Source organism: Diorhabda carinulata, chromosome 6 (assembly GCF_026250575.1).
Source record: "Diorhabda carinulata isolate Delta chromosome 6, icDioCari1.1, whole genome shotgun sequence".
NCBI classification, from domain to species: domain Eukaryota; kingdom Metazoa; phylum Arthropoda; class Insecta; order Coleoptera; family Chrysomelidae; genus Diorhabda; species Diorhabda carinulata.
This window is the reverse complement of record NC_079465.1, coordinates 12,368,509-12,392,717: the sequence shown is the minus strand read 5'-3', so window position 1 is coordinate 12,392,717 and position 24,209 is coordinate 12,368,509. Positions and strand designations below refer to the sequence as shown.

Here is a 24,209-nt window from a genome sequence, read left to right as displayed (position 1 = left end):
ACCCTCAGCATCAAAGAGAAAAAGGGTTGAGACTACCCCAACCCAAAATCCTGGGAAAAAGAAAAAAGAAGCGAGCAAAGATACCGCCTAAAACTCTGAGAGGGGCACTTATGTGGATGCCGCCAAGCTCGTGAGAGTCGCCATCCTGCCGAGACTGTTCTCAGCGCGAAGAGCAAACTTCAGTGGAAGAGGCACTAGTGGATAATATGTTCTCTGGATGAGAGCATAAGATCCTACTTAGAGGCATCCACTTTCGGCCAGGACTAATTCTGGTAGGATGTAAAACACCACAGTCGGCTTAGTGGTTACAACTGAAGGTTCTGTAACCCATGGGCTGGACAGGGGCCGAGTTAACTACGTGTGCAAGATGATATTCCGAAAGCACACACCGCAACTTTTTTTCTCCCTAAGAGTAAAGAAAAGCTTCTACAGCTAATAGAAGCGCATAATGAGGATCTTTACAACTCACAATGGAAAGTCCTAGATCGGAAGGACGAAAGTAATCCTATCTGACCATCAAAGCCAATGGTTACACCATCCACTACAGGTTTGGGAAAATACCATTTCACAGCCTAAAGAAAAAGTAGGAGAACAAAGATGCTCCTATTACCTCCACATCGAAAACCTGGGCCACAGAGAATTAACCTCTGAGGCTCCAATGGAAACAAATTGCGCAAGCAACGAGACTGCAGCAGAAGATCAATGGGATCACACCCTTAGTGAGTCGAATGAACCTAAGGTTTGATGGCGGGCATCAAAATAGCCCAAGTGAACGCTCAACACGCAAAAGGGGCTTCTGCGTTCACGGGGTTCACTAATGAAAATCTTAGCGTAGTCCTAATCCAGAAACCATGGGTCTACAGGCAACATGTCAATGGACTAAACCTGTAAAAACACCAAGGTAATATATGGCACAAGTAGTGGTAGTATCCCGAGTTCATGTATCTTGGTAAGAAAGGACATAAGTCATCTTTGTCTTTCAGAATTTCTGATCAGAGATCTCATACCGATTAACCACGCCTCGAATACCAGAAATTGTCATGACCTCCTGATACTTCGATGGAAACGGGCCTGTACCGCCACCAGAACTGCAAAAACTAGTAGAGTACTGCCAGAGAAAGAAGCTGTCAATACTCCTAGAAAATTCTGCGAGGAAATTGACTTCAGTGGCTTCAAGAATTCACAAAGCCTTGGCGAAGGGCAAAGTGAATACAATCATGGCACTGTAGAAACCGGATGGCAGCTTCTCGGAGAGTGAGGACAGAGCTCAACTCTTGCTGAAGACTCACTTCCCATAAAGCGGCAATCCAGCCTCAGTACACAAAAAGACCGAATATATCAAAATTACGAGAGAAACAGCAGCAATTGCAAAACAGGCATGCAGCAGTGAACGACTAACGTGAGCTTTAAACACCTTTCAACCGTTCAAGTCGCCAGGAGAGGACGAAATCTTCCCAGCCCTCCTCAAAAGGGGACAGGAGGATATCTTGCCACATTTGATCTGCCTCAGTAGAAGCAGCCTAGAGCTGGGTTACATACCAGAGCCATGGAGAAGGGCCAAAGTAACCTTTATATCAAAAGTAGGGAAGAAGGACACCACACATCCCGAATCCTTCAGACCAATCAGCCTCATCTCGTTTCTACTTAAAATGATGTAAAAAGCAGTCGATAATTATTTTAGAACAGAGATTCTGAAGTGGAAACCTCTCCATCCATGTCAATTTGCGTACCAAACAGGCAAATCTACGGAGACTGTTTTGGTACAATTGACAACTGGAATTCAGAGCTCTCTGACGAACAAAGAAAACGTAGTATGTGCTTTCTTAAACATAGAAGGCGAATTTGGCAATACTACAAACGAGGCTGTCAAAAGAGTATTAGATGCGAGAGGGGTAGATAGACAACCTCCAGATGGATGACACAACTACCATCTAATAGAACAGCAGAAACGAAAGTAGAGTAAGACTCCATTTCAATCAATGCAAACAGGGGATGTCCACAAGAGGGAGTCGCGACCCCACTTATGTGGAGCTTAATAGAAGATGAATTCTTATGTGGGTTCACGGAGCTTTAATTTTTTATTTCTTAGATCTTTTGATATATTTATGTTTTAAAACATTTTGATAAAGACTTAAAGAAAAGTCGAAACGTCAATTTTATTTATCTTTCAAAAATTATTTAAAAAAAATAAATTTGAAACAGAAGAGCCCCAAAATCAAGAAGATTAAGAAACATACATATCAAAAAGGTCTAATAAATTAAATATATATATATATATATATATATATATATATATATATGCAAATATTGCTAGTTCAAAGTTTAAATTTAAATTTTTGATTTTCGCAATAATTTTTTGTTTTCACAATTTCTTTTTGAAAATTGGCAATTTTACGTTTTTTGGCATGAGGAATCATAATTTGCACTCTAAATTAACATTGCTAATAGAGGGCGCTAGTTACACTTGTTTGTGTTAATTAAATCAAAGTAAACTTTTTTCGTGCTAAGCTTACAACTAAAAAAATATTAAAAAGCGTTAAATTCTACAAAAAAAGTTACTCTTCTATGATTCGTGTAACTCAATCGGTTATCGAGTTATTTGCTTCTAAGAAGTTCAATATATTTAAATTTTTTCATAAAAAAATTTTATTATTCTTTAAATATATAACAATAACAAATTTGTAAACAAAAATAAAAAACTTCAAATCAAATGATCAAAATGTCCACCATTTACTTCAATACACTTTATGATCCGCTTTCGTAAAGATCTCTTAATGTCAAATAATCCTTGTCTATGATTTTTAATTACATCCGCGGCTTCTTTTATTTTCCGTCGAAGTTGTGAAAGAGATGTAATTTTTCCTTTGTAAACTAATGCCTTCATTTGCGACCAAAATGAAAAATCCAAAGGTTGGTGGCCAAGCACACTGACTTCCACGACAAATCCATCGATGCGGAAACTGTTCGTTTAAGTATTGACGAACTTGAAAAGAATAATGTGGTGGTGCTCCGTCGTGCAAAAACCACATATTTTGTCTTAAAGCGAGAGGTATATCCTCTCCTATACTTAATCGGCGAGTACTGATATCTGGATTCTCCGTAACACAAATTAAAATTTCATCCTCTTCATCGGCAGTGATTTTGTTTGTAGCACCGTGATCAGTTTTAGAGCGTAAAAACCCCGTTTCACCTAAGCGGTTGTAAAGATTTCGGTACAGTTTGTAATTGGGTTGTCTTCGACGATTTGGGTATAATTGTGGATATCTTCGAGCCGCAGCTGGACCACTATAATTTGACTGAGAAAACACACAAATCATATCGCGCATCTCATTATTGGAAAAATCATTATGCCTAGGCACTAGGCATTGTTAATAAATGGTATACTAATATATTACTTATTCTTATTATTATCCAATTTTTGCTTCTACACAAACTGTCTAATAGCGACACAAGCCTACATGAAAAGAAAAAAGAAAAATTAAACCACGGCTTAATTCACGAATGTGATTTTGATATTAAGAGATCTTTACGAAAGCGGATCATAAAGTGTATTGAAGTAAATGGTGGGCATTTTGATCATTTGATTTGAAGTTTTTTATTTTTGTTTACAAATTTGGTATTGTTATATATTTAAGGAATAATAAAATTTTTTTATGAAAAAATTTAAATATATTGAACTTCTTAGAAGCAAATAACTCGATAACCGATTGAGTTACACGAATCAAAGAAGAGTAACTTTTTTTGTAGAATTTAACGCTTTTTAATATTTTTTTATTGTTTTAGTTGGAAGTTAGCCCAAAAAAAGTTTACTTTGATTTCATTAACACAAACAAGTGTAAGTAGCGCCCTTTATTAGCAATGTTAATTTAGAGTGCAAATTATGATTCCTCATGCCAAAAAACGTAAAATTGCCAATTTTCAAAGAGAAATTATGAAAACATAAAAAATTATTTATTTATAATTGTTGAATTTCTCTGAGCAAAATTGAATCCTATTTTACAAATTATTTTTTATTTTAGTATTTTAATATTATGCTTAGATTTTATGTTTAAGGAAACTTAACATTTAGTTGAAAGATATTTTAGAAAAGGAAAAGTAAGTCCTACCTCTGTTTTATGACCCCGGACACATGGGTTACACAAAGGACTCTTTTTACTTTTCGGAGTAATGCATATATTTTAGTAAAACATCTGTAATTTTACGATTCTTAAGGAGAGGCTTAAACTTCATTGTAAATATTTTATTATTAGTTTTTTAGTCAGTACAAACCGACTCTTTCAAGCGTGAGGACGCTTCTCGAAAACGTAGTCTTTTAAATAAAGACTTAATATATGAATGTGTATTTCATTTATAAATATAAATATAAAACCTAATAATCACGATTACCTATCCATAACTTTCAACAGGTTATGGGCCCAGATAACGTGAATAATTAAATCGTGAAAATAGTGAACTTAAATAATAATTTGTGATCGAAATCAAACTTGTAAAAGTACTTCTTAGACATTCCACAATTAAGTGATAATTGTAGTGTGTGTATAAAAATATTTTAAATAGAAGATATATTAAGTGAATTATTTTATTGTGAGTGAATTGAGATAATTCGACACAATGACAAATTCGAACTTAAATTCGCAAAGAGGAATAACTCCTTTTAATGGACAGAATTATAGTATTTGGAAGAAGAGAGTGCGCCTACTGTTGAAAGAGCACCGTATACTCAGCATTATTGACGAAGAAATTCCTGTGTTTCCAAATGATAAATGGAATAAAAAGAATGACGTTGCCCATAGTATTGTCGGTTCGCTTTTGGCGGACTCGCTGCTTCATTTTACGGATGTGACATATGCTAAGAATATTTTTGAAAAATTAGATTCTGTATATGATCGAAAAAGTCTTCCAACACAAATGATGATGAATCAAAGACTTTCAGAATTAAAATTAGCGCCTGATATGCCACTAAGAGAACACTTTTCAATTTTTGATACGTACGTCTATGATCTGCTAGCGTCTGGATCAATAATAGATGAAGCAGGTAAAGTACTTAGTTTATTAAAAACACTTCCATCATCGTATGAAGCAGTATCTATTGCAATCGAAACATTACGTGAAGATCAACTAGATTTAGACTTTGTAAAATCGCGTTTATTGAATCACGAAATTAAAGTGAAAGGACAAAATCGTGATACTAGTACAAAAATATTAGTTGCCGAAAATAGTGATAAATCGAGTGAAAAGAAGTTTCCCTTTCGGAGATTAAATTATAATGGAAAATCAAAATTTAAGAATGGTCACAAGCCATCCAAGAATTTTAAAAACTCTTTTAAAAGTAAAAATAAAACAAAATGCTATCAGTGTGGCCGCATAGGACATATAAGAAGAGATTGCATTTACTTTAAGAAAAACCAAGAGTACAACGAACGAAAAACAACTAAGGCTGCTCAAATTGCTCAATCAGTGGAACCGAATTCGCAAGCTATCACTTTTATGGCTGGTGGAAATAAATTAATTGAAACAAATCAAAATAAAATTGTTTTCTTGCTAGATTCCGGAGCATCCGATCATATTATAAACAGAGAAGACATCGCCAGAACATTTGAGCCACTTGAAACACCAATTAAAATTTTGGTTGCCAAGAGCGAGCAGTACATTTCAGCAACCAAACGAGGTTCAATTAATGTGACAACCAACAAAGACGTAAAGGTGACAATTGGAGAAGTTCTTTACAGTTCAGAAGTCCCATACAATCTACTGTCGGTTTCCAAGCTCCAAAAGTCAGGCATGGTCATCTTGTTCGATCAGCATGGAGTAAAGATAAGTAAAAAAGGTACACTTATCATGCAAGGTAAGCCACTAAATAGTTTGACGCAAATAAACTTTACTATTGAAAATTACGAAATAAATTCTGTCGTCAAAATACTCGACAATAAGAAAATAAATTATGACATTTGGCATAAGAGATTAGGTCATATAAGTAAGGATAAATTTGTAAAATTAAAGATACATAATATGATAGACGATTTCGAAGAAATAAAAGAAATTAATCCGATTGATAAGATATGTGAAGCTTGTATTAATGGCAAGCAAACTCGATTACCTTTCAACAAAGTTAAAAATCGAGATCATGTAAGAAGACCATTGTTTATTGTACATTCTGATGTATGTGGTCCAATCACTCCGACGGCACTAAATGATAAAAATTATTTTGTCTTATTTCTTGATCATTATACTCATTATTGTGTAGTATATTTGCTTAAACATAAATCAGAGGTGTTTTCAGTATTTAAAGATTTTGTCGCGAAAAGTGAATCACATTTCAATCTCAAATTAAATTACTTATACATAGAAAACGGTAGAGAATATTTATCAAATGATATGAAAGATTACTGTAAAAATAAAGGCATAACTTATCATTTAACAGTTCCGCGAACTCCTCAATTAAATGGCGCTGCTGAACGTATGGTTAGAACAATTACAGAAAAAGCTCGGTCAATGATAGCTTGATCTTGTTTAGATAAAGTTTTCTGGGGTGATGCAGTTTTAACAGCAACTTACTTGATAAATATTATTCCGAGTAGAGCATTAAAAATAATGAAGACACCTTATGAGTTGTGGCATAGCAAAAAGCCTTTGTTTAAATATTTAAAAGTATTTGGTTCTACTGTATATGTACATGATAAACTCGATAAAACTAAATTCGATAATAAATCTTGGAAAGGTGTACTGGTTGGTTATGAACCAAATGGTTACAGAGTATGGGATGTAGAATCTCATAAACATGCCGTTGTAAGGGATGTTATTGTGGACGAGACAAATTATATGGTGTCTCGGCCAGGTATAAAATCTGACAGAACAAATAAGGGTTCCGCAGATGAAACTGATTCATTTGAAGTTTCAGTGATGGAAAATAGATCTGGTAATGATGAACCAGATAGTTTCAATAAATCTGATATTGAGAAATCAGATAGTGTATATAAATCTGATGATGATAAATCAGATAATATATCTGATATTGAGAAATCAGATAGTGTATGTAAAACTGGTAATGATAAACCAGGTAATGAATCTGATAATGAGAAATCAGTACTCTGTGATCCCAGAAATAAATTTCCAAGGTTAGAAATAGAAAATAATGATTTTGACGCCAGTCGTCGGAGGAGTGAAAGGATCAGAGGTCTTCCTAAAATATCATATGATGAATCTGGTAGTCCAGAAGAATGTATGTTATCAGCTCAAATAATAATAAATGCTGTACCGAAGTCATTTGATCAAATTAAAAATAGGCCGGATAGAGTTCAATGGGAACAAGCTATTAAAAGTGAACTTAATTCACTTAATACAAATAATACTTGGACATTAGTACCAAGACCTACTGATAAAAATATTGTAGACTGTAAATGGGTATTTACAATTAAGAATAATGAATTTGGTAGTCCTTGTAAATATAAAGCTCGTTTAGTAGCAAAAGGTTTTAGTCAGGAATATATGGTAGACTATGACGAAACTTTTGCGCCAGTTGCTAGAATATCTAGTTTTAGATTCATTGTCGCTTTTGCCAACCAGAATAATCTGTTACTACACCATATGGATGTAAAAACAGCATTTTTGAATGGCAAATTAAAAGAAGAAATTTTTATGAGAGTACCTGAGGGCGTTCAATGTAAAAAGGGGCAGGTCTGTAAATTAAACAAAGCACTTTATGGTTTGAAGCAGGCAGCCCGGTGTTGGTTTGAGGTATTTGACAAAACTTTAAAATCAATGAATTTTCAAAATTCTCCAGTAGATCGGTGCATTTATATCTTAGATTTGGGGGATATTTCCAGAAATATTTATGTCGTACTATATGTTGATGATCTTGTTATTGCCACTCCGAATAAAGATACGATGAATAGTTTAAAAGAATATTTAATGCATAAATTTCAAATGGTAGATCTTAAAGAAATAAGATTATTTCTAGGTATAAGAGTTTCCAGAACAGAGTCAGTCATAACATTAGATCAAAGTGCGTATGTAAAATTAGTTCTAGAAAAATTTAAGATGCAAGATTGTGATCCAGAAAATAGTCCTCTTGAAAACAAAATAGATTATGAAGCTTTAAAATTAGATAAAAATTGTAATAAGCCATGTCGAAGTATTATTGGTTGTTTGATGTATTTAATGATTTGTACTCGCCCAGATCTGAGTTTTTCAGTCAATATTGTTAGTAGATTTATGAACAAAAATAATATTAAATTATGGCAATATTTAAAAAGAATCTTAAGATATTTAAAGGGCACAATCGATTTAAAATTAGTATATACTAGAAGTCATTATAAAAATATAATAAGTGGATATGCTGATGCTGATTGGGCGGGTGATATTAATGATAGAAAAAGTACGACGGGTTATCTTTTTAAATTATACGAAAATTGTACTATCTGTTGGGCTACGAAGCGGCAGACTTCCGTGGCAGGCTCTACTCCAGAAGCTGAATATATGGCTTTGTATGAGGCTGCACGAGAAGCTCTGTGGTTGCGAACACTAGCAGAGAGTATAAAAATAATTATATCAGATCCTATAATAATATATGAAGATAACAATGGATGCATAAGTATTGCAAATAATCCATCAAGTCACAAAAGATCGAAACATATCGATATAAAATATCACTTTTCTCGTGATAAAGTAGAAAAAGGACTAATCAAATTAATTTATATGCCTACAGATCAGCAGATAGCCGATGTATTGACTAAATCACTGACAGGGGCAAAATTTATGGAGTTCAGAACAAAAATGGACTTGAAATAGTTTTCAAGAATTTTTTTTTGTAACACTATTGTAAATTGGTCTGGTAAGGTTTTCCCATAAGATGTTGGGTTTTCCCTTAAACCCTTAAGCAACAAATGTTGGACCAGGTAGAGTCATATAAGTTGATGGACTACGTTGAGAGAAGGGTCATTACGGTTTCTATTCAAGTAAAGATAATATTGTAAGAAATGTATGGAGTACTTAATACTTAGGATTTTAGTTGTAAAATATTATTATGTAGACTGTATTTTTACAAGTTTATTTTTATGTAAGGGATTCATTTTTGAGGGGGCGTGTTGAAATTCTCTGAGCAAAATTGAATCCTATTTTACAAATTATTTTTTATTTTAGTATTTTAATATTATGTTTAGATTTTATGTTTCAGGAAACTTAACATTTAGTTGAAAGATATTTTAGAAAAGGAAAAGTAAGTCCTACCTCTGTTTTATGACCCCGGACACATGGGTTACACAAAGGACTTTTTACTTTTCGGAGTAATGCATATATTTTAGTAAAACATCTGTAATTTTACGATTCTTAAGGAGAGGCTTAGACCTCATTGTAAATATTTTATTATTAGTTTTTTAGTTAGTACAAACCGACTCTTTCAAGCGTGAGGACGCTTCTCGAAAACGTAGTCTTTTAAATAAAGACTTAATATATGAATGTGTATTTCATTTATAAATATAAATATAAAACCTAATAATCACGATTACCTATCCATAACTTTCAACCATAATATAACCAGAGTTATATAAATAAATTAAAAGAAAAAAGATGTCCACCGAAATTGTGAAAATTGAAAAATTGGAGTATCGAGCCATCATTAAGTACCTGTATTTAAGAGGGTTAAAAGGTAAGCAGATTTACGAAAATGTGCTAATTTAACCTTCATTTTTTCGAAAGAATTCGGATTGATGTGCTTATCAATCAGTTTCAATAAGGCCTTTCCTGTTCTGCTCCTCCTTTTATCAAGATTATAAACTTTTCGAATGTCAGAAAAACTGTTTCTAACGCAAAAAATTGTTTCTAACGCATTTCAACAGATTGGGAGCATCAAAAAAAGCATAATATTTTTTCTCATTATGAAAAAAATAAGGTTGATTTTTGTTAACCCCAAATGCTTTATGAGTTTCTGATTGGTAGTTGATAAATCACATACTATGCCTATAGTGTCTAGTTTTGTCTCACTAAGTTTTTCCAATGCCTTGGTAATTAGGCTTTCTTCCAAACTCGCCTAGATATTCGAAACCCTCAATTAAATCTGTTTTCATGTTGTACTCAAGATTCCTCTTAATAGACATTTCGTCGAACATCAGAATACATTTCTTCTCGTAAGGCAGCATCGTATCCGCCTTTAAAGTAACGTGCATAAAAATTTTTTTCTTGAATTCAGGTTTGCAACGGAAATTGGCAACCCATGATTTCACTGTTGATATTGCTGGCAAAATGAACCCTTTTTGTCGCAAATATCTGTATGTCTTAGGTCCTTTATAAAATAATGACAGGGCAGTTTTCTTTTCAAATCCCCATATTTCATCTTATGTCGTAATTGCATATTCATAAGAGATTTTGTAAAATTCGTGAGAGTTCCTCGTTTTAATGAAGAATAAGTTGAAGGGTAAAATAGATATTACAAAGTCCAAGATATAATACATTACACAATCTGCTAATATAGGGGATATTGAAGACCCCACCTAACCTAACCAAAAATTTGTTAGTAATTTTTATTATTATAAGAGAAATATGTATTGTTAAAAATGAATGTTATTAATTCTAATAGAGTTTCTTTATTAAGTTTGCAATTTCTACGTATATCGTTCCATTTATGTTGTAGAGCTGTAAGGCATATATTTAAGTGTACATGACTAAATAGGGATATTACATCCAATCCTTACATACATAATTCGGTGGTAATATCATATTATTAAATTTTTTATTATTTTAAACAAGTCTTTTATATAATAATCATAAGATTTAGTCAAAATTTCAGTTAACTAATTAGTAAGGGGTTCGATGGGAGTGTTAATTGATGCTACAATAGGACTAGCTGGTAGTGTAGGTTTATGAATTTTTGGTAAACAGTAGAATTTAGCAGGAATACTGTTATAGTTTGTTAATTTCTTCTGGGTTTCTTGGTCAATTTGTTTTTTGTTAAAAACTTTTTTTATTAATTTGTTACAATTATTAGTTGTTTTCAGAGTTGGATCATTATTAAGTTCTTTGTATGATGTATTACTGTAGATAAGTTCTTTGGATAAATCTAAATACTGTTGTTTCTCCATAATGACTGTGACATTACCTTTGTCAGATGGAATGACTATTAAATTTGGATTTTTAGAAAATTTTTGGTTTTATATAATAAATCTCTAAAAACAGAAGATTGTTTCGATTCATGAATGTGGTTAATTAAAATGTTGGTTGCTTTCGCTATAACAATAAACAAAGTTTTGATACATATATTGCCCAAAATGATCAATGCATTAATAAGAAAACTGATTTAAATAACATTAGTGTAATTTATGCATATCTTTTAGATTTCGAAAAAACAAATTCTATGAAAATTCAACGCCATTAACAACCAACTAACCTCACCTAACCTATAAATTTCAACTTCACTTATAACGACCTAACCTATAAAATTTATATTCTAGCCAATGAATATTCAACTACATTCATAACGACCTAACCTATTGAAATTTAATGTTATCCATAAATTTACCAATCAATATTACACATCATTCACTGAAACTTATCCTTATCTAACCTATAAAAATTAATAAAAATTCCTATAGTAACCAGAATAAATATTTCAATTAATCAATATTTCTATCAAAGTCAATTTGAATATTGAATTTTGAATTCCATGAGAAAAATTTTTACAAGCTCTAATAATATCAATATCACTGGAAATCTTAATTATTGTAAACAAAATTTTATTATTGTTATACATTTATACATATTTCTTATATTGTATATATTGTAATTGACCATAATTTCAGTCCCAGACGATGAATACATAAGTATTTTTCTTATATATATATATATATATATATATATATATATATATATATATATATATATATATATATATATATATGAATTGTAAAGAAGTCTTTGCCAGCTATATTATGAGTAGTTTTTTATTGGGAACGTGGCAAGGAAACACCAAAGTGGACTAACTTCAATATATATTCCGAGCTTTCGAATACTTGTATTCATCGTCTGGGAAATAATTAAGATTTTCGGTGGTTTTGAATCGATTCAAATTCATTCGGCTTTCACACTCACACAATATCATGTAAAGCTCTCCTATGTTCAACGAGGCTTTGCCCGCAAAGTGACTCAACACTAATTTCACTGTTTGCACCATTCTCTCTAAGAAACAACCACCAAGAAGCATAGGAGATTGAATTTCTAAGAAATTTCAACTGTGCAAAATGTAATAATTTTATCCCTATCAATAAAGTTGAAGACATTCTCGGCGTCACAAATGCAAATACCAATGTTGCTTTACATTACCTTTAAGCAACCTCTTCTGCAGTCCATACCAGTCATCATAGAGTCAACGGTCGGGCATAATCTACATCACAGACCTCGAAAACAGAACCATCAGACACTCTAGAATGCGGCAGAGGAGTAGATTCTGTATCAAACTTTTTCAGCAATGACGGCGACAAGTGATGCAGTTCCGCACAACTCATTGAAACATCTTTGGCAACCCAAAAATATTCTCGCACTTGGGTGCATAGTGCCTGTGATCCAACGTTAATGACGATGGTTGTGGAGGAGTCGTGAATGACTCAAAAATATCTCTTTCAGCAATTTTATCTCTCAGAGAATCAAAATTCCCTTCTTATGCCAACTTCAGTATAAAATTTTCAGCAGCAGAGAGCTCTGCAACCCAGAGACAACCATCCGCACAATCCGCTCGAATTTGGAGAAATCTACTTCCAACTAGATGAGAAATTGACGGTTTTACGACGCTCTTTAGCGCGATTTCTTTTACATATGTGCAATGGGACTAGGGTCAGTCTGTTTCACCCTCGTGTAGCCATGTTATAACCTTTTGAAAGAATATGCTGGGATGAGTTGCTCAGAACATGATGCCAGATTATACAAGAACCAAGTCCTGATTTCACAAACCGATGCCATACGAAAACACTCCACTTTTCTTGGCGCTGTATCCACACAAGAGCTGTAATCGAATCAGACAAACCAAACATGAGAGCATCCTTTCAATCAAGAACATCTCGCACTGACTTCATCAATTGAACACCAATCACAACTCCCAGTCAACTCGAATCGAGGCATTGTTGGATGATTATGGCATGTGGCGTAAGCCTTACCACTTGCGTCTAAAAATAAATGCAAGAAACAGTTGTGAAATTTACCCAAACTTCGATTTACAGCCACTTATTGCAAAAAAAAGGTTTTGAGAACTGCAGTAAAGACATTTATTGTTTCATTATCAAAAATGGAAAACACACTTCTTTTCATAATTCCTTCAGGCTCAGTCCAATTGTTCCACCAGTTTCGGAATAAACACTACTTTAACCTCTCCATTATCTAGGAAGCAAGCAGGGCAGAATTTAAGAGTCCTTACCAAGTGAGGAGCAAGTTTTTCCAGTGCTTGTTGAAGTAGACATGGATATATGTAGTCTCTACATGGTGTTGTAGGGAGGAAAGGACAGTGCATGTCACTAAAATCTATTTCATTATGGTCATGTTGTAATCCGTATGAATCTGGGCTCCAACAAGTGATCTGTATTTAAGTTGAGCCCAGAAAGAATGTTTGAAGCATGACTTCCAGGATTTCCTTCTTATTCTTTGTATAGTCGCCATCCGGAAGGTATATTGGACCTACTTTATTGTACTTGTACTGAAAGTTTAATGAAAGCACTGCATACTTTCTTTGTATTTTTTGGAAGATCTGCCTATTTAAACCTGGCGGTTATTTCTTTATATTATTGTGACTTGTGCACCTTATACTGTGAAGGTTTTCATTGAAACAATTTCTAAGAAGACATTTTTATTTCCTTGCGGCAAATTAGAGATTTCCAAGAAATTGAAGATTGTGGCAAGTGAAAAAATATATAGAAGGTGTCTCTAACAGCCTGACCGAGTCAGTAAACAATTTGATATCATATTGAAGACATTGGGATAGCGAAAAGTAATCCAAATAGTGTATTCAACTAAATTAGTGTGTTAAATATTGGTGACCACTTGACCAGATAAGTGTTAGTGACTAGTTTAGTGTATTTAGTGTTAAGAGTATAAATACATTATGTAAGCAAAACCATGTGTATAAATTCACCCCGCTGTTCACAAACTGTTATATATTATTATATATTTGCAGTTTCTGCGAGGCTAACAATTCTTTTGTTCTTTATCTCCTTACAAATAAAGCAAAACCAGCAGGTACTTTTCTTTTCTAGACTTGTTGTCAGAAACAAATACATCATAATGGTAATAGATTAGTAATTAATAAGCTGATACAGTTTCAGACATGTTGGTAAAAAGTTCTTGTGTAACATTGTAGATCCATATAAATCTAAGACAAATGTTTGAACTAAATCTAGATTTCAGTTACAAAACCCCAAAACATAACCTCGCTTATATACTGCTAAAAAATTAAAGTTCAGGATGGAACAAATCCAAAGCAACATGTGGATCACATCCACATCACAAGCTATAGACTACAAAGGCAATAAGATTCAGTGAGAATATATTGATAGTAGAGTATATAGTATAACTCAAATTTGACACCTGAATACATTCCTCAAATTTAATAAACTTCAGAATTTACAAAAAAATTAATGGTTCTATCTACTGAATCACAATGTCTAGAAGAAAACCATGAATCTTGATAAGACCAAGAAATTGCTTTAGTTTTAAGAACATATTTGTGCATGTGAGAGAGCTGGATGACTAACATCTACAAATCTGCTAGGTCTTAGTTGAGAAGAACAGACAAAATAGCTTCTGATTAACTAACAAAATAGAGTACTGTAATATACTCCATGTGAGTGTCAAGGATAATAATACCAATTTTAGTTGTAGACAATTTCTAAAAACAAATGTCAATTTGCATACCTTCATTTATAAATTCAACTTTTTTAATAGGTTAAAATCAAATCTACTCACTGTAAACAACACTGTCAACAGCAGTTCAATACATTTACTTACTGGTAAAAATAAACGTTGTGCAGCACAGGGTTTGAATAATTTTTTCCACTCTAAAGGATTATCTGATGGAAATGTTAATGACAACACCTTAAATGTAAATGCATTGTTCATAAATGCATTCCACTCACCCAACTAAAAAAACATCTTGTTCATTAAAATAAGCTCTATAAAATAAACTTACTTTCTCATTGAAACTATCAATTAATCTCTCTTCTGCAACTATTACAAAGTTCAATTTTTCTTTACTGAACATTAGAGCAGATTTAAGCATGTTCAATGTTTCAAACAATCTGTCTCCACAAGCAACTACTGCAACAACAATATCAGTCCTAAAAAAGGAAATGTTTAAAATACTGCTTACTACTTTTAATTGAAACCGACTGTTTAAAATAAATTCTTTCTGTTGTTACTTCATCTTCCTCTAATTCTTCAAAGTCATCTTCTAAATTATCAGTTGTAATAATTAATCGTATACTATACAAATAAAAGATAACTAATGCAATGGAAAGTAAAACTCCTAATTGCAATATAGTATACAGTCTCATTTTTAACTGATTTTTTCATATAATCATTCACATTTTGAAGATTATAAAAACATTAGCAATTATAGCAACATAACCTATCAATTGAACTTCTTCCTTTTATTCGAAGATCCCACCATTTACCCACATGTCTTACATGTGTGTAAGATCGTGGTTTAAACCACTTTTACAAATAGACCTATGTAACTATTCTGCCATATACAGCAAAGTTTTTCTATTTCGATGACTTTCTCCAGATAGCTATTATTTTTGAATTAATATTTTAGTTTCCATTTATTTTTATTGTCTCACGGTCGGTGACGTATTATAAGGTCGAGGTCCAAATGAATAGTAAAAAATAGAGGATTTCTGTAAGTGATATAATACAAAATCTAACCTTTAGAATTCGAAAATGTTAAAAAATTTGTGTTGAATTGAATCAAAATAATGGTTTCAATCTTAAATAAAATCGGAAAATACAGTATTCTTCCCGTTATTGGTTTATTTGACGCAGATAAGGTGCAAAATGTTACTAAAACCGAACAAAATACTGAAAAGACTTTGAAAGAAACGGGATGGGAGAGAGTGAAAAAAATTTTTGAAGCAGAGTAAGTGAAACTATACACATATTTAAATATTATTTAATAGTATAATTAAATTCAGTTGAAATTGAAGAAAGTTATGCTTGTAAGTTCTAATATTAATTATTATACAACATTGGCGATATTTTTAATTTGAATTTGTTGATATTTCTGTGAAAAATATTTAAATGTAATAAATTTCTCAAATTGTTAATAATTGGGAATGAGACAAGGCTTATAAATGCCTATCAAACATCCCCTTCTTAATACCCATATAGGTAAATAATATGTTTTATCCATTGAAATATTGATGAATAAAGATATTGTAAAACCTCATTAAAATGTTGAAATTGAATTGTTTAATGCAGTTGAGCTTTATCCACTGAAAGGATAACAAGATTTTTGTTTTCATTCAATTCTTCTAGAGTATTTTCATGGTGTGAAGATTTGACTACAGACAAAATCTCAGTGTTGCTAAATTTGTGATATATTTCATTAAACTGGACCTGGTCCTTCAATTGTGAGATCCTAGTAGCTCTAGGAAAAGCACTGGTTTCTTATAAACAAATATGTAGTTTCATAACTGGTAACTAGTGTTAATTCGAATAACATAGGGCACACTAAGTGTATCATTCAAGGCATTAACATTAAACAATTCATAACAGTAATTAATATCAATCATTTAATTATTATTTATATGTTCTTTGTCAACTAAATGTATTGTAATATTTTTAAATATTTAAAATCTTATTTCAATTTGGAATTAGATGTTTTCCACTTCTTTGAAAAATATTCCAAAATACCATTCATATATTATTGAAAATATATTGGAAATATATATATTATACACCTATATACATTTCATAAGTGCATGTATGCATTATGATTTTCACCAGCAACATTTTATACTTTTATAATTGAATTCTTAAAGTGATAAAACTTGCTTCAACAGTTCAAACCCATTTAAATCTTTAACTGAGTATAAGACATATTTATATTTTTCAGTGAATTTGGCAATCTCACAAATGAAGTAACCTCAATTTTACAAGTTGCTGCAATGAGTTCCTTCATAGGAGCCATTTATGGAGGGGTTATTAATAGTAGATCCGCTTATTTAGAATTTATGAGAAGCAATGAAGCAACGTCTTTTGAAAATCACTTAGATGCAAAGGTAATTACAAGTATGCACCAGTACCTATATAAATATGTATAGAAGTTTATTGTCATTTTAGAGGAAGCTACAAGATGCAGTTACAATTAGTTTTGGGAAAGGTGCGTTCAAATGGGGATGGAGAATAACATTATTCAGCACTACATTTGTGTAAGTTTAGGTGTCTTCAGAAAAATTATTACAATATACTTTAGACTTATTTTAAAGGGCAGTATCAACAATCATCCAGACATATAGAGGAAACTATGGAATTTCAGAATATGTAGTATCTGGAGTAGTAACTGGAACAATGTATAAATTCAATATGGGGCCTCGAGGCTGGATAGTTGGAGGTGGTCTAGGTAATTTTAATTGAATTCTCTAAATTGCATCAAGATATGTTACCCCATATGATCTTATCATGTTATTATTTTGTCTCATCATTTTTCAACTTTTTTCAATCTCTCAGCTATCTTTCAGCTCATTTCCTTGTCAGCTTACATTTGATATGCCTCGTGTATGACATCAAGTTGGAATCAGAATGTTTTCTTGGCCATTAAGATTAGGTTACAAGCTGTACATATTTACTGGGATTCTGTGTATTTGTATATATCGTGAAAATAATTGAATACCAAAAAATGTACATAAACATTCCCCAACATACATCTGGCGCTATGTTCAATTCCAATTTCAACCACACTTACCAAATAGCAGCACTTACTGGAGATTTCTTCAGTTCGGATTAGGGATTGAACAAGAGACTGTTACGCTGCTCTGATGAGACATAAAAACGTCGAAACTAATTAGCATCTTCTTGCAATACGACAAAGAGGTCAATGGGCATCTAAATTTTTAAGAGGAGATGTAATTCAATATTTGTCGCCAGGAAAGTAGTTTTCTTCTTTGATCAACGGGACACCATTATATTTGAAATAATAAAAGGGGTGAATAGTAGATAATGTACATATTTTGATATAAGCTCAAACGAAGTATTTGCCTACTAGTTTATGAACCTGATTATTGTGAGACTGTGTAGAGACTTAGTAGATGGCCTGACTGCTGCTCTTGAATACAATGCAACAACGAAGGCTTCAGAATATAACGGGAATACAAGCATACAAGAAGAAGGTGACAAGGATAAATTGGACCAGATCGTCAACTTGTTGCAAGGTATACTTAACAAGAAGCTGAGAAAGAGCAAACGTCTGAATTGTGGTAAGCCAGGACATGCACGCAGATCGTTTAAGCGTCCCGGTACATCCACAAACAACAAAGTCCAGTCACAGGGAAAACAATAACGTGTCGCGTGCAAGTGAGCAGCACCGAACCAGGATCATAGGCTTGCCTCCTACTACTGTGTGTCACCAAAAAGACAACGCCTTGTCTGGACGGCCATACTGTGCCCGGACCAACAAAGCCGAAACGAATGACGCCGTACTACAGTTCAAAAACCACTGTGGTAAACGAAGAATGGTAACCCACAAGGATCAAATAAGATCAAGAGAATGATTCTCTCCTAAAAATGATTCAGCAATAAAAGGAAAAAAATCGGCGGCCTACCAGGCAAGAAGTGTCAAGCTTTTCACTGGCACTAAAAGCATATTGGGCTCAGTGGGAAACCTTTGTCCTGGATGAGGGCCTTTTAAAAAGAATCCTCGGGAATGATGATGGTTCTGAAAAGAGAAGACATTTAGTCGTTCCGAGAATGAGAGTAGCCGAAGCACTGAAGAAGTTACACGACAGTCCATTGGGATGTTATCTGGGAGTGAAGAAACCCCTTCATCGAGTCCGTGAGAGGTTTTATTGATGAACAGCTCATACGATGTGAAGGACTGTTGTAAGAAATGTAAAACTTGTGCTACGAGTGATAGAAGTCTTTTTTGAAGGATCGCTTTGGATAAAGTGCTAGTAAATACATCGTAATAAATTATTTTACAAAGTGGGTGGAAATTTATGTTATTCCAAATTAAGAGGCCACAATTATGAATGTAAGAGACAGTATTTATTAATTGACCCCACGAATAGAAAGAATGTAAATAAATACAGAAAATGTATCAGATCTAAGAAATTAAATAAATTCCGTGGTCTCAATCTGCATACTCCATGCAACAAATCACCCCTTTCCTTGGTTGATTCCAAGGTCTCAATCTGTTTACTCCTTGGAATTTTACCAAGGAAATGAAAAACTAAAACAAATATATCAAAATATATAATTCCTACTATTCCTTCTAAAATTATTTGAATTTTAATATTTCGAAAAATAAGCTGCTGCTCTTCAAAGGAAGTGAGGATGGCGCCAGATAGCGTTCGCGGGGGAATGTTTAACTAAATTAACCAAATAGCTCTTCGACGTTTTCTTTAGTTCGGGTCTCTACTCAAACGAGAGTTTGTTACTATTCACCTCTTAAAATTATTTCGAAATTATAAATTGCCGTTCTGCAATGGAGAAAACATCTACTTTCCTGGCTCCCCGACGAATATTGAATTACATCAACATCCCCAATGGCTCGTAATTTCAAGGAGAGGCTTGCAACCACTGATTAGTTTCAACGTTATTACGTCAAAGAGCATAGCTGCATTAAATTTTGAAATAATTTTAAGAGGTGAATAGTAGGAATACATCATCCCCATTATATACAAAATTGAAAAGCAAAACTGAGAATACAAAAAAATCGAATGTTATTTACTTACACCATGTTTAAATTGTTCAAAAAATTATACAGGAATGACTTTGCAATATCTAGAAAATAGGATAAATGGTAATATACTAAAAATGCATCAACCTCATTACATAAGCATAAACGAAATTAAAAGCATTAATTTGACTTAAAAAATACCAAAATATTAACTAAAGGTAAAAATTATCAAAAATTAACAATCAAAGAAATGATCTTTATAAAACAAAATTAATTATCAGTTACTGATAAACAAGACATACAAAACTTGAGTAAAATTTATTATTATTTAATCAATTGAATTTTCAAACTTATATACCGCTAAGTATCTAAGGTAGGTAAACTGATATCTAATATTAATCTTCTCTGGCCGTTAAGCACATAGGCCCGTCATGCCCCACTTGACGTGGCTGTCGTTCTTTGAGAAGCCGATGAGGCGCTTTGACTTGAACACTTTGATGTGATTAGGCAAGCTGTGAGGCTTATCGAAGTATTTAAACCACGCTCGTGTGAGTGCTGGGCACTTACAGAAGACGTAGTCTGCGGATTCATCGTTCTCATGTCCAATGTCCAATTAAAAGTCTAGTAACTAGTCGGATTTTGCGCCTATTTAGTTGGAAAAGTTGTTTGGTGTGTGACCTACAAGATACATCTATGTGTGCCTTGGCTTGCTCTATGCAACTCTGACGAGCTCTCCTTCCAAGTAGACCAGTCTGGCGAGTGAGTCCACCTCGTCGTTGTTTTTGTTGTCCGAGTAGCCGGGCACCCAAACGAGCTGGATCTTGCAACCATCACTCATCAGATTTTGTAGGACTTTCTTGCACTCCAGCACTAGCCTAGAGCACACCTTTTCGGGCGTTATAGCGTGTTCCACAAGCGAAAGAGATTCGCTTATTTTGGAGTGTCCTCCGCAAAAGCCTGTTCCGGCAAGCCATCCATCTTGTAGCCGTCTGTATACTCCATAATCCAAACCCTTATTCTTAAGGTTGAGACAACCAAGGCGATGGACTCTGTCCAGTGCCACTCTTGTTTTCGTTTTCTCCGTACAGGGCTTTCACACGATGGCCTCGTATGTGAGAAGAGATTTGATTATTGAGGTATTAATCTAGTTGAGGATCTTAGGTGAAAGACCCCATGTACAACCAAAGGCCCTTCTGCATGCACAGAGAGCGCAAGTGGCCTTTTTTATTTTGTTATCCACGTGTTTATGCCAGAGCAGTTTTGTATCCAGGGTTAATCCCAGATATTTTACGGCTCTAGAGTACGTAAGTCACGCCTCTCAACGTTATATTTGGGAACGTGCCAGTGTTGCGTCTCCTAGTGAAAAAAAATGAGCTTGGTTTTCCTTGGAGTTTCGAACGCTAGGCCTTACGCAAGCTACTGCGTGTAGTTTTTTGGTGTTCCTACATAGAGTTATTCCACCAAAGGTTCCGAGAATTATCAGGTTTCCGTTTGATTGGACAGCCATCTTCGAATTCGTCTGTGGTGGCTTAATTTTGCAAGTGTATTAAGGTAGCAATTAAAATTATGTGAGTAAACAGACATCAATAGTTATTTTGACCAATTTTGAAATTTAGACTTAGCATCACTAACAAAGAACTGACAATCTTTAAGATCCAATATTCTATGTGTTTTCTATTCTAGGTGGCGTCTTAGGTTTTATCTGTGGTGGATGTACATATGGGCTTTTAAAATTATCTGGTTTATCAATGGAAGAAGCGAGGTATTGGCAGAACAAATGGACCAATGATAGAAGTGAATATTTTAGGAAAGGTGTAGCAGATTACCTTGAAAAAGAAGACTTTGCAGTTATAAAAATGCATAATGACCAAATTGGAGAATCCGGGAAAAATATAGATAATTTAGATAAACAAGAAAATACTGTGGTACAAAAATCGAATAAAAATGTTCAGTGATTCTTTTTGAATTGGTTGTGTCTCTCATCTAGAAGTTTCTAGCGAATTAACAATGTATAACAGATATTTATTAAAGTTTTACATCAAAGAAGTGGTTCAATACTACTTTTCTTTTTATAAAAAATTATGTGCAATATATATTACGGTACGCTATCACCTCCACACGAACTAAATGCTTAACCCTTTTACACTCGACACCTTTTACCAGGCGATGCACTTATTCAAATTACAGATTCTCCAAGTGCATAATAATTCTGAAAAACTATCAGTCACTCGAAAAAAAATCCTTTGTAGGTCTCACAGGAAACATCAAACAAATTACTATCCTTGAAAAATGTCTCACATCTGAACTAAGCCATGAACTTGTCTGCATATAATAGGGTTGAAGAAAGGTATCAATATCAATTCTTATTATATCATTACTAAATAGGCCACTCAAATTAGATATTTTCCATAGAAATTTCCCCCAAGGCAACAAGATCAGTCGATTTTGATTTATTTTGGCCTCTGAAACAGAATTCGAGTTATCTCAATCTTGAAATTGGGAGGAGAGCGGAAATATTGACATGCAGGGTGATTCATTAAGAATGTCCAATCTCTGAACTGTAGATTCTAGACCTCAAAAATGATGATTCTGCTCAACATGCCTTATGCAAATATTGCTGGTTCAAAGTTTAAATTTAAATTTTTGATTTTCGTAATAATTTTTTGTTTTCACAATTTCTTTTTGAAAATTGGCAATTTCACGTTTTTTGGCATGAGAAATCATAATTTGCACTCTAATTTAACATTGCTAATAGAGGGCGCTAGTTACACTTGTTTGTGTTAATTAAATCAAAGTAAACTTTTTTTGGGCTAAACTTACAACTAAAATAATAAAAAACTATTAAAAAGCGTTGAATTCTACAAAAAAAGTTACTTTTCTTTGATTCGTGTAACTCAATCGGTTATCGAGTTATTTGCTTCTAAAAAGTTTAATAAATTTTAATTTTTTCATAAAAAAATTTTATTATACCTTAAATATGTAACAATAACATATTTGTAAACAAAAATAAAAAACTTCATACAAATACTCAAAATGCCCACCATTTACTTCAATACACTTTATGATCCGCTTTCGTAAAGATCTCTTAATATCAAAATCACATTCGTGAATTAAGCCGTGGCTTAATTTTTCGTTTTCTTTAAGTAGGCTTGTGTCACTTTTAGACAGTTTGTGTAGAAGCAAAAATTGGATAATAATAAGAATAAGTAATACATTAATATACCATTTATTAACAATTTAGTAATTAACAAGTGTAATAGTTATTTATCAAATAATGCCTAGGCATAACGATTATTCCAATAATGAGATACACGATATGATTTGTGTGTTTGCTCAGTCAAATTATAGTGGTCCAGCTGCGGCTCGAAAATAATCACAATTATACCCAAATCGAAGGCAACCCAATTACAAACCGTACCGAAATCTTTACAACCGCTTAGGTGAAACGGGGTCTTTACGCTCTAAAACTGAGCACGATGCTACAAAAAAAAATCACTGCCGATGAAGATGAAATTTTAATTTGTGTTACGGATAATCCAGATATCAGTACTCGCCGATTAAGTCTGCAAACAGGTATAAGCCAATCATCTATTTTTAGAACACTGAAGATGGAAAAATTGCATCCATATCATTACATTCCTGTTCAGAATTTATTACCTTAAGATTTACCTAAGCGTCTACAATTTGCCCATTTTTTGCAAGATACACAAAATGTTAACCCCGTTTTTGTGGATACAATTCTTTTTACTGATGAGGCAACATTTACCAGACGAGGAATATTTAATTATAAAAATAATCATTTGTGGGATTCTGAAAATCCACATAGTATGAGGGAAACACGTTTTCAACACGAGTTTAAGGTTAACATTTGGTGTGGTGTAATATGTGGGTATTTAATAGGTCCTTTTGAACTGCCAACCAATCTTTATTTAGATTTTCTTCAAGAACATTTACACGAATTACTAGAGGATATACCTCTCGCTTTAAGACAAAATATGTGGTTTTTGCACTACGGAGCACCACCACATTATTCTTTTCAAGTTCGTCAATACTTAAACGAACAGTTTCCGCATCGATGGATTTGTCGTGGAAGTGAGTTTGCTTGGCCACCAAGAGGACCTGATTTAAATCCTTTGGATTTTTCTTTTTGTTGCAAATGAAGGCATTAGTTTACAAAGAAAAAATTACATCTCTTCCACAACTTCGACGGAAAATAGAATAAGCCGCGGATGTAATTAAAAATAATAGACAAGGATTATTTGATATTAAGAGATCTTTACGAAAGCGGATCATAAAGTGTATTGAAGTAAATGGTGTTCATTTTGAGCATTTGCTTTGAAGTTTT

The 24,209-nt window shown here is 33.2% G+C and overlaps 2 protein-coding genes and 1 pseudogene across 3 annotated transcripts in view; 2 read left to right on the top strand and 1 right to left on the bottom strand.

Annotated features, from left to right (window-relative positions):
* LOC130894950 (glucoside xylosyltransferase 1) overlaps positions 1-15,819 on the bottom strand; it is a 32,073-nt gene extending 16,254 nt beyond the window's left edge. Inside the window, exons 1-3 of one of the 2 annotated variants that reach the window (XM_057802014.1) lie at positions 15,358-15,819; positions 15,158-15,305; positions 14,977-15,108 (exon numbers count right to left, since the gene is read on the bottom strand). In XM_057802014.1, coding sequence (XP_057657997.1) covers positions 14,977-15,108; positions 15,158-15,305; positions 15,358-15,521 — 444 coding nt within the window. In that variant the 5' untranslated portion in view covers positions 15,522-15,819. The remainder of the gene's footprint in view (positions 1-14,976; positions 15,109-15,157; positions 15,306-15,357) is intronic. The other variant, XM_057802015.1, reaches the window with a different exon arrangement.
* On the top strand, positions 15,686-21,830 carry LOC130894951 (RPII140-upstream gene protein). Its single transcript, XM_057802016.1, has 5 exons — positions 15,686-16,105; positions 17,084-17,249; positions 17,311-17,399; positions 17,457-17,590; positions 21,548-21,830. Exons 1-5 carry the CDS (start codon positions 15,945-15,947, stop codon positions 21,817-21,819), a joined length of 822 nt encoding a protein of 273 aa, XP_057657999.1. The 5' UTR covers positions 15,686-15,944; the 3' UTR covers positions 21,820-21,830.
* Positions 21,831-23,138: 1,308 nt separating this feature from the next.
* LOC130894952 (uncharacterized) lies at positions 23,139-23,781 on the top strand (annotated as a pseudogene).
* Positions 23,782-24,209: the final 428 nt, after the last annotated feature.

What these genes read in the sequence shown, in the direction of transcription:
- LOC130894951 (XM_057802016.1), top strand. Translation starts at nt 15,945, where the DNA reads ATGGTTTCAATCTTAAATAAAATCGGAAAATACAGTATTCTTCCCGTT. An exon ending in AAAATCACTTAGATGCAAAG is followed by an intron (nt 17,250 to 17,310) that starts GTAATTACAAGT and finishes TTGTCATTTTAG; the next exon opens with AGGAAGCTACAAGATGCAGT. An exon ending in TTATTCAGCACTACATTTGT is followed by an intron (nt 17,400 to 17,456) that starts GTAAGTTTAGGT and finishes CTTATTTTAAAG; the next exon opens with GGCAGTATCAACAATCATCC.